Genomic DNA, 11,154 nt, shown 5'->3' with positions numbered 1-11,154 from the left:
CAGAATTCTGCAAAGACCAGGAATCTCCTTGACGTGGGTGGTCTGAGACTGGGGTTCACTGTTCTTATCCTGAACCACCATACAATGCCAAACAGCTTTTCCTTAGCTGTTTCCTTTATTTTTCTTAAACATGTTCAGACTCTTATCATATTGTCCTCCTCCCTTTGAAAATACATACTCTGCAGGTGCCTGAAATAATATACTCCCAGTAATTGCAGTTTTGCAAAAGTAGAGTTTATTTCATTCAGTCTAAACTCCATGGAAATTTGTTGCCTAACAAGGAAATACCAAACACTTTATAAACTCCTGGAGGGCAGCAACCATGTCGTATATGACTTTGTTATCTCCTGCCTCCTGGGCTCACAGTCTACCTTCTCGGATGTACTAATTTTAATAAGTAACTTGAATTGTTAACAATATACTCTTGTGCCCTTCTTTGACGCACAAATGTCATTTCATTTTGTCTTCGCATGTTTCATGTCAAGTTCATTGTAAATCATTTCTCCTGAGCTTGTTGTTAGCCTGCAGATCATTTTGTAGGCTTTTCACATAACAGCTGAAAGAGTTTAATTCAAGTTGAAGAAACTTACTTCATTTACAAGTGATTAATTTGGGCTTCACTTACCTTAAGGAATATTCGAACATGTAAATTTACAGATAAATCCTGGGAGTGTCAAATTATGCAACCAAGAGAAAGTAAGTTCTGTGCAGCTTTGGGGGCATTGGTCGGCTGTAGTCAGGCTTGCTTTTTTTTTTTTTTGGGGCGTCAGGTTTTTGAATGAAATAGTAAAACCGGTTCCAGGAACTGTCTACTTCACCTGGTTTTGCATAATTCCAAGAAGTTAGAAACTGAAAACCAGGCTTGTTAAAGAGTTAGAAAGATTGCTATTGCATAAGAGAAAAAAGCAAAACCAAACCATCTATCTATTCTCTTTTAAATCATAAGATTTCACAATATTCTGTTTTCAAGTACTTGAAGTTTTCTCTGGGCAATGATTAATTTTTAAATAATTGTTTTTAATGTGGAACGTAATACATACTCATCGTAGAATTAAAACATACTTAAAGTAACAAAGAGAAAAATAAAAACCATTCATGATCCTACAACCATTAATATTTTGAGGAACGACTTTTAATTTTTTTTCTAGGTACATGTTTTCACAGGACAGGTCCACACTGCAGTTTTATAACTTGGTCTTTTGGATTTTTATTTAAAAAATTATATTGTGAGTACGTGAAAAGAAAACTTCTGAGGATTATGACATGTAGTAGCATCGCACGGTGTTAGAGGACGCCATCTGTGGTGTGGCGTGTACGGTCTGGCGGGAAAAGAACGCTCCGGGTGGGCAACATCAACCACTCTCCGAGCAAAAGAGACTTCATTTGCCCTCGGCGACTAGAGCCTGACGAGAGTGCAAGGCGTGGGAGTAAGTGGAGGGCGTTCAGGGTGACTGCGAGCACGAACTCCCCGCGCGGTCCTCATTTCCCCCGGGCAAGTCCAACGGGCCCAAGCCACGGAGGGGAGCCGGGGAGACAGTGCGGCGCGCGGTGCGCTCGGCCTGGGTCCCAGCCTCCGGCCCCCGCCCCCGGGGCTGGCGCCACTCTCGGGCGGTGGGGTGAGATAAAGCGGGGCAAGGTTCTGCAAGTCCAAATCAGGGAAGCGCAGCTCCGATACCAGCGCCTTTACGGGGTCTCCAGGCGTGTTTGTTCCAACTGTTTAAACTTTCAAAGCACCCGCACCCCAGCGACCTTCGGCAAACAGCTCTTAATCCCGCGGGCGGAGAGCGTTGGCTGTATTTGCGGGGAGGGTAAATTGAGAGCGGGGGACCGGGGGCCTAAGGCGGCCCTCCTCCCGGCACCCCGCCCGCGGCCGCCCACTGCTACCCCCTCCCGCGGCCTTTTCCCGCCCCAGGACCGCCAGCTTCTTGCGTCAGCCGGAGCGGGGGTGGGGGTTTTCGGAAGCTAAGACCGCGCGGCCGGCGGGGGAAGGAAGAGCTTGGGCTCTTGCCCCGCCCTCGGGGGTCGGGAGGCGGAGCCGGGCAAGAGCCCGGCCGGCGAGTCGGGCCGAGTCGCGGAGAAGCTAGTTCCTAGGATCCTAGAGGAGCAGCCGCCGTCGCCGCCGCCAGTACCGCCCTGTCCGCACCGCGCCTCGGCAGCCGGGACAGGGCCGCCGTCGGGGAGCCTCAGAGCACCGTCCCTAGCTCAGCATGATGGACTTGGAGCTGCCGCCGCCGGGACTGCCGTCCCAGCAGGTGGTGCCAGGACGGGGGCGGGGGCGCGAGGGAGCCGCGGCCCGGGAGGGACAGCTGGTCTCTCTTCCCGTCTATGGCCTGAGCCGGGACTGCTGCGGCCGCGCGCACACCAGAGCCGCTGCGCTTGCGCTGGGGCCGGGGGAGGGGAGCTAGGACCAGAGGGATTGCGAGGGGTGTGGGGACGCGGCCGGGTGGTGGGACTGACAGCGCGCCCGCAGCCCCCGAGGGAGACTGTGTTGGGGTTGGGGGGGCTACGCCCTCGCGCGTGGGGCGAAGGGCGTCTCTAACCACGCCCCGGGCCGCTAGAGCCCCGGCCGGGCCCCCTCCCGAATTTGAGCGGCCCGGAGGCAGCGGGGCAGGAGGGGGCGGACGCTGGCGGTCTGAGCCGGCGCGGCCCGGCCCTTCCGGGGCTGTGCGGCTCCCCAGCCTCGGAACCGGCAAAAATGTGCCTAGTCACGGGGCCGCTCTCGGGGGAACTGAGGTCTCCTTTGGGCTGGGAGCCGGAGTCCCTTCTCTGCCGCTGCCCCTCGGCCCGTGACCTCCGAGGGCGCGGGCTGCGGCGCCCTCACTCCGCTGGGCCGGCTGAGGGTGCTTCTGTGCAAAGTAATCGATCGGTCCATCCATGGGATCTCCCTTAGGCAGCTTGGCGAGAATGCCCAGTCCCCAGGGTGGGGGCGGGAGGAGGTCATAAAGCACCCAGCGCGCTAGGCTGCCCCGACGTACAGCGACCGAACCTCGCCCCCTCGCGCCCCCTGGAGCCGAGGGAAAGGTTCGGGCTCGGAGACCGGGAGTTGTCCCCGTGCAACACGCCGGGAACTGGCGGCGGGGCAGTGGACTCGGGGGTCAGAGGCGGCTGCGCCCCCGGCCTCTCGATCCCGGCGTGGTGCCTCCCGGGGGGCGAGCGTGGCCTCGGTCGCCGTGACAGTGGTCGGTTGGCTGTCACGGCGGCCCTCAGTTGGCCCTTTCGTGCTTTATAGCGTGCAAACCTTGCCGCGCCCGGGCCAAGGGAAAAGTTGGAGCTGTTGATCTGTTGCGCAATTGTTATTTTCCCCCGGGCGGCTTTGTTTTTTGATTTAGCGTTTCGGAATTGTAATTCCAAAATGTGTAAGGCAGGATATTCTGTTCTGTGCTGTCAAGGGTAAGAGTTTCGAGTGTAGATTAGAATTTCCTTTGTTTTTAGACTGTTACTAAATTTTGTTCTTTCATAGATTGATTCTCCTTTTGGTGCTTTATTTTGTTTTCCTTTTCTGTTTGAGAATTTGCCTCGATTTCTTATTTTGTTGCTTCATTTGCGAGGGCAGAGGGCGGGACAGCTATGTTTCATAAGGCTTTGCTAACAAGTTCTGTAAATTATCACAAATGTGAAAACAAGTTTCTGTATATACTTTGTAGGGACTTTTAAAGGAGTAGATATTTTTATTTCCAATTTTTGTGTGTGTGTGAATGGGTTCTTTGGAAAAATACTTGGTTCAAGGAAATGTGTAACTTAATAGGAACGGTAAATACATTTATGCTCTGAAACGTCACGTTTTAGACTAATATTGAAGATCTAAAGTAAGGTTTTGAGTTATTGACAATGTACTAATTGTGCTTTTTTTTTTTTCTTTAAAGCTGTTTGTCTTGAACTTTCCCCTGGTAATGATTAGGACTGGATTCCCCCTCCCCACTAGTATGAAGAAGTAAATTGTGCTTTCCGATTTAGCTGCTGTTCAAGACTAATCCCTATAGCCATTTCTTTAATACTTTGTATGACCCAAAGTCGTATAATGCTAATAGACTTTAGTTTTTCTAAATTCAGGAATGTAGCCTAGAGTGTTATTAAAATTTTTTTTTCTTTCTTTACTATGTGATTTAAGATTCCATCTATACTGCTTTCTCTTTTAAATGTGAATTTTCCAATTATGTTTGTTAAGGTAACTGCTTTTCCACCTTTTGTAATCAGACATCAGTTTGCATATTTGAAGACTATAAAAAATGGAATAAAATTTGGAATCAATTTCATGCCTATCACTATGATTCATATTAAATCTTTGTAGTCCAGAAAGATTTGAAGAGTTAAAAGTGGATTCTAACCTTTTGTCAAAGAAAAACCAGGTGTGAAGTGGTACTGGGATACAGTTTTTCACCTTCTGTGCGGAGGAGGTGTTGATGAACAGCAGTAAAGAGAGTTTTATATTCTTTATTTCCAGTAGCTGGAAGGAACCATCCATTACTCTTTTCAAGGGTGTCTTGGAGAAAGTATTTTTGTATCTGAGGGATGAAGTTGATCTTGGACTAGACCAATGAGATAACTTTTAAAGAAAAATAGGACAGGTTTCTCATCTCCTGAATAAATGTTGAGCAAAGAACAACTTGACTTTTTAGATATTTGAATAAAATCTCTTGAGAGATTGTGAAAGATTGTAGGAGGGTAAATACATAACTCATATAAGTCTTTCTGCATTAAAAATAACTTGGGCCATTTGGGACTCTTTCTTTCTTGTTAACTTGGGTTTTTATAAACAATGCTGGGGGGAAAAACTCAAAACCCGACTTTCTTTAGGATAACCAGGAAGAATTGAAAGCCAGATACATTCGTTTTCTTTCTTTATTTTTATTCAGGATGAATTATACTTTCAGAGCTGCATGAAGAAAAGAACCCTCTGGACTATAAGCACATTTTTTTTCTGGGAATTTTCTCTCTATTGGCTGAACACATTTAAAGGGGGTTTTGCATAAATAATGTTTCCTCTTTGATTTTTCCTTGATCTGCGGTTAACTCGTCAGTGTAAACTCTTGGACTCAGGAAGAGTTCGGCACTAACGTGGTCATGGATGAGTTATTGAGTATTTCCTTGTGTGCGAGGCAGCATGATAATTGCTTCAAGTGTATAATTTCACAGTAACCCCATGGGAAATACTATTATCTCCAGTTTCTAGGTGAGGAAAGAGGCATATAGCTGCCCAGAGTTCTGGTTAAAGTGACCCAACTACTGAGTGGCAAAGGTGGGATTCAAACCTAGGTAGTCTGACTCCAAACCTATGTAGAATGACTCCACTTCCAAACTGGACCAAGACTAGTTAAACTTTAAACAGGAGGAAACTCTTACACTTTAAAAAGTGGATAAATTGAGAAAAACTCAGAGAAGGACAGGCAGGGATTTAAAAGGTTAATCTCTGCACCTTTTCTAGTTACCAAGAAATATTATAACTTTATATTTTGTGTTTGTGAGACGGGAGGTGGACCTTGAATACAGTGAAGGTAAATACAACCTATCAATTGGACTTACCACATGGAGTTATTTTAAGCAAGTTGCAGAGGCCTAGTGGGGTTTAATTTAGAGAGGCAGGACTATTTCTTAATATAATAATAGTTTTTAAATTCTTGGTATTTCATCAGTGTCCAAGATTCTGCCTCATATTTTTCAGGGGCTCTTTTCCTTTTTCTTAATTAAAACTCTTAGTTCCTGGAGTCTTTGTTTAACTTTATTTGCCTTGTTAGTTGGTACATTCTCCTGGTCCCTTGGTTCTTTTTTTTTTTTTTTTTAACATCTTTATTGGAGTATAATTGCTTTACAATGTTGTGTTAGTTTCTGCTGTATAACAAAGTGAATCAACCTCCCTCTTGCATCTCCCTTCCACCCTCCCTGTCCCATCTCTCTAGGTGGACATAAAGCACTGAGCTGATCTCCCTGTGTTATGCAGCTGCTTCCCACTAGCTATTTTACATTTGGTAGTGTAGATATATCAGTGCTACTCTCTCCCTTCATCCCAGCTTACCATTCCCTCTCCCCGTGTCCTCAAGTCTGTTCTCTACATCTCCATCTTTCTTCCTGTCCTGCCCCTAGGTTCATCAGAACCATTTTAAAAAAAAATTTTTAGAGTCCATATATATGTGTTAGCATACAGTATTTGTTTTTCTCTCTCTGACTTACTTCACTCTGTAACACAGACTCTAGGTCCATACACCTCACTACAAATAACTCAATTTCGTTTCTCTTCATGGCTAAGTAGTATTCCATTGTATATATGTGCCACATCTTCTTTATCCATTCATCTGTCAGTGGACACTTAGATTGCTTCCATGTCCTGGCTATTGTAAATAGTGCTGTAATGAACATTGTGGTACATGACTCTTTTTGAATTACGTTTTTTTCAGGGTATATATACCCAGTAGTGGGATTGCTGGGTTATATAGTAGTTCTGTTTTTAGCTTTTTAAGGAACCTCCATCCTGTTCTCCATAGTGGCTGTATCAATTTACATTCCCGCCAACAGTGCAAGAGGGTTCCCTTTCCACACCCTCTCCAGCATTTATTGTTTGTATATTTTTTGATGATGGCCATTCTGACTGGTGTGAGGTGATACCTCATTGTAGTTTTGATTCGTATTTCTCTAATGATTAGTGGTGCTGAGCATCTTTTCATGTGTTTGTTGGCAATCTGTATATCTTCTTTGGAGAAATGTCTATTTACGTCTTCTGCCCATTTTTGGATTAGGTTGTTGTTTTTTAGATATTGAACTGCATGAGCTGCTTGTATATTTTGGAGATTAATCCTTTGTCAGTTGCTTCGTTTGCAAATATTTTCTCCTATTCTGAGCATTGTCTTTTTTATGGTTTCCATTGCTGTGCAAAAGCTTTTAAGTTTCATTAGGTCCCATTTGTTTGTTTTCGTTTTTATTTCCATTTCTCTAGGAGATGGGTCACAAAGGATCTTGTGATTTATGTCATAGTGTGTTCTCCCTATGTTTTCCTCTGAGAGTTTTATAGTGTCTGGCCTTACATTTAGGTCTTTAATCCATTGTGAGTTTATTTTTGTGTATGGTGTTAGGGAGTGTTCTAATTTCATTCTTCTACATGTAGCTGTCCAGTTTTCCCAGCACCACTTATTGAAAAGACTGTCTTTTCTCCATTGTATATTCTTGCCTCCTTTATCAAAGATAAGGTGACCATATGTGCGTGGGTTTATCTCTAGGCTCTCTATCCTGTACCATTGATCTATATTTCGGTTTTTCTGCCAGTACAATACTTTCTTGATTACTGTAGCTTTGTAGTATAGGCTGAAGTCAGGGAGCCTGATTCCTCCAGCTCCATTTTTCTCAAGATTGCTTTGGTTATTCGGGGTCTTTTGTGTTTCCATACAAATTGTGCAATTTTTTGTTGTAGTTCTGTGAAAAATGCCATCGGTAATTTGATAGGGATTGCATTGAATCTGTAGATTGCTTTGGGTAGTATAGTCATTTTCACAGTGTTGATTCTTCCAATCCAAGAACATGGGATATGTCTCCATCTCTTTGTATCATCTCTAATTTCTTTCATCAGTGTCTTATAGTTTTCTGCATATAGGTCTTTTGTCTCCTTAGGTAGGTTTATTCCTAGGTATTTTATTCTTTTGCAATGGTAAATGAGAGTGTTTCCTTAATTTCTCTTTCAGATTTTTCATCATTAGTGTATAGGAATGCAAGAGATTTCTGTGCATTTATTTTGTATCCTGCTCCTCTACCAAATTCATTCATTAGCTCCAGTAGTTTTCTGGTAGCATCTTTAGGATTCTTTATGTATAGTATCATGTCATCTGCAAACAGTGACATTGGCTCTTTTTATTTTGAAATAGTGTTCAAAAATAAGTTTGGTAGTGAAGATGTTTATGTATATGGTAAAGAGTGGGACAGACAGGGTTAAACCTGGTTGAAGGAAAGTGGGAAAAATGGGGAGAATTTGAGTTGAAAACAGCTAGTAGAAACCTGTTGGCTCGAATTAAACACTAATCTCCTGTTTTGGCATTTCTGATTTGAAGCAAGCACGAGGGCTCAGGTCTGTCTAATTGAAGTTTTCTTGGGGTTTTGAGTGTGGTATGTTTCAAAATTAAATACTTTATTTCTTAGTCCTTATTATTAAACATTGTTTTCAGAATTATTGTCTTATTTGTCTGAGTTAAGGATGCTGCAGGATTTTTTAGGTTTCAGTGGATGATTTGCCTAAAAGTTGGTCTGACTAAACCCAGGATATTTAACAGTGGTCAAGTCACTTCTGAAAGTTTCCTGGAATCTCTTGTTGCACACCAGGGTATAGCAGGACAGATTTACTAAATGCAGTATTCAACCTGCTTCCTTCACCAATGGCTGTATGTTTATTTTAAGTTTACTGTAAAATGGAGAACAGGGCTTCCCTGGCGGCGCAGTGGTTGAGAGTCCGCCTGCCGATGCAGGGGACACGGGTTTGTGCCCCGGTCCGGGAAGATCCCACATGCCGCGGAGCGGCTGGGTCCGTGAGCCATGGCCGCTGAGCCTGCGCGTCCGGAGCCTGTGCTCCGCAACGGGAGAGGCCACAACAGTGAGAGGCCCGCGTATCGCAAAAAAAAAAAAAAAAAATGGAGAACAGAGTTTATATTTTGATAATAAGATTTCTAGGAGTTTTAAAAATGTAATTACCACCTGCTTTTAAATATGCTCCAACAGACATTTATTAAAGAGGCTCTAAGATACAGGCCAAGCCTTCTTTCATTGATAATGGTATGTTTTCTGGAAATGAAAGCAAAACATATATTCAAATGTATAACGTTCCCAAAAAGTGTTAGAAAAAATACAAATGGTGTTCTTACAGTAACTTTCCCCGCCAAGACAAAACAAGATTGCTGGGGGCTTCCCTGGTGGCGCAGCGGTTGAGAGTCCGCCTGCCGATGCGGGGGACACGGGTTCGTGCCCCGGTCCGGGAGGATCCCATGGGCCGCGGAGCGGCTGGGCCAGTGAGCCATGGCCGCTGAGCCTGCGCGTCCGGAGCCTGTGCTCCGCAACGGGAGAGGCCACAACAGTGAGAGGCCCGCGTACCGCAAAAAAAAAAAAAAAAAACAAGATTGCTAAACAAAATCCTATCTTGCCTAAAGTAGGAATTTTCTCTGGGTCAGCCCCTCCCACAGTAAACACTTTTTAACTATTAGTACGAAGAATTTTAGGAACACCGAGGATAGGAAGCACTTTAACGTATCGTTTTTATGGCGTATGTCCTGTAGCACCTGTGTATCACAGGGCCTTATATATGAAAATCTTCCTCTGTGTGTGAGCATGTAAGTTTATTTGGCCCAAACTCTGGTAGAGGTGAAGCCAAACCCGGGACGTAAGAAGTATTTAGAGCACCAAATTCATCTTTCAAAAACCCTGTTGATAATTGAGAGTCACTGTAATCCATCAACAGCCTGTATTCTGGTTTTTTAGTTGTTTATTTTTTTGGCCATGCCGCAAGCCTTGCTGGGATCTTCCCTGACCAGGGATTGAACCCAGGCCACGGCAGTGAAAGCCCAGAATCCTAACCACTAGACCATCAGGGAACTCCCAACAGCCTGTATCCTGCAGGATTAAAAAAATTCCCTGGCAATGCTAAATTAGTCATTCCGTTTCTCACAAACTTGGAAATTGAAACTTTGGGGCCTTTGATATCGGCAGCGTACTGATGAGATCCAAACTCTCCATTGCTTTTCTTCAAATCAGAGAAGAATGGTTGGGTAAGAAAAGAAAACTATCAGATCATTTGGCTTTGAAGCCTTCTTCTGAACTTAGAGTTTTTATTTTGTGCATTAGGCAATTCTCTAATTGCTTTTTAAAATCTCTGATACTTGTCTTATGTATGTATCTATGTTTTTTTCCTCTACAGCTAGATTGTAAGTTCCTTGAGAGCTGGGCATAGAATTTATATTTCTCTCCTCTTTTAAACAGCTTTATGAGATGTAATCTGCATACTATACAGTCCACTCATTTAAAATGGACAGTTCAGTGACTGAGTGTATTCAGAGTAGTACAGCCATTATCACAATCAATTTTAGAACATTTTCATCACCCCAAAAAGAAACCCCATATCCATTAGCAGTCATCACACCCCATTTCCCCCAAACTCCCTTAGTTCCTGGTAAGCACTCATTATTCTCTCTTTCTATGGATTTGTCTCCTGGGTATTTCATATAAATGGAATCATAGCATGTGTGGTTCTCTGTGACTGGCTTCTTTCACTTAACATGTTTACACAGGTTGACCATATTGTAGCATATATCAGGACTTTGTACTTCTTATTGCCAAATACTATTCCATTATATGGATACACCACATTTTATTTACCCACTTATCAGTTCATGGACGTCTGGGTTGTTTCTACTTTATGTATATATTTTTGTTCCCTGTGGTAATGGTTCTTAAAATTCACTGTATATTAGAGTCACCATCAGTATTTAAAATACTGATACCCAGGCCTTACCACCTCATTACATTAAAATCTCTGGGGGTGGGACCCAGGCATCAATATCTTTTCAAGCTTTGGAAGGAATTCCTTTGTGCAATTAGGTTTGAGAACCAGTATACTAGAGAAGCTGGCACAGTGCTTGGTACCCATGAAAGGTATTTATATTTATAGAGTGATTTAGAAAATCTGCTTAATTCATGAAAGGAAATGTTCTTATATTTGATCACTGACCTTCACAACCTTAAGATTAATACCTAAATCTGGGAGATGTGTTTAAGATGCCTGGTGAATGTTTGAACTTCAGTAAATATAATTTGAGCTCTTTAATCCCTCATGGAGATTTGGGTGATAATTTTGTCATCAGAAGGTTTTCCCCAAGTGGGTTAGTAGAAGTGTGTTTGGTCAGGAGTGTGGCGAGTGATAACCTGCAGCGTAGATTATTTGGCAATCACGTAGAAAAGGCAGTGAGGACCAATGCAGGGCACTGGGGAGGCTGGAGAGCTTGGAGGCCAGGACCCAACACTGCCTCCTCGAGGAAGCTCTGAGCTCTGCATTCCTGGGCCTCTATCTTCCTCCATTAAAAAACAAAAAACTTAACACCTACAAGGCCACTTTTAGCAACTCAGCTTTTTGATTCTCTGTATATGCTTGGCAAAGTCAACTTTATATTCTGACCACAGTGGTTATCGTTTGTACTT

At 43.7% G+C, this 11,154-nt stretch overlaps 1 protein-coding gene across 2 annotated transcripts in view; it reads left to right on the top strand.

Moving 5' to 3' along the window:
• The first annotated feature begins 2,040 nt into the window (after positions 1-2,040).
• The window catches only part of NFE2L2 (NFE2 like bZIP transcription factor 2), a 34,344-nt gene continuing 25,230 nt past the window's right edge, over positions 2,041-11,154 (top strand). Inside the window, exon 1 of one of the 2 annotated variants that reach the window (XM_065880117.1) lies at positions 2,041-2,252. In XM_065880117.1, the coding sequence (XP_065736189.1) occupies positions 2,208-2,252 (45 nt within the window). In that variant the 5' untranslated portion in view covers positions 2,041-2,207. Of the gene's footprint in view, positions 2,253-3,281; positions 3,391-11,154 lie in introns of those variants that run through there. The other variant, XM_065880118.1, reaches the window with a different exon arrangement.

Source organism: Phocoena phocoena, chromosome 7 (assembly GCF_963924675.1).
Source record: "Phocoena phocoena chromosome 7, mPhoPho1.1, whole genome shotgun sequence".
Classification (NCBI taxonomy): domain Eukaryota; kingdom Metazoa; phylum Chordata; class Mammalia; order Artiodactyla; family Phocoenidae; genus Phocoena; species Phocoena phocoena.
Note: the sequence above shows the minus strand (reverse complement) of the source record. Positions and strands in the feature narration are given on the sequence as shown.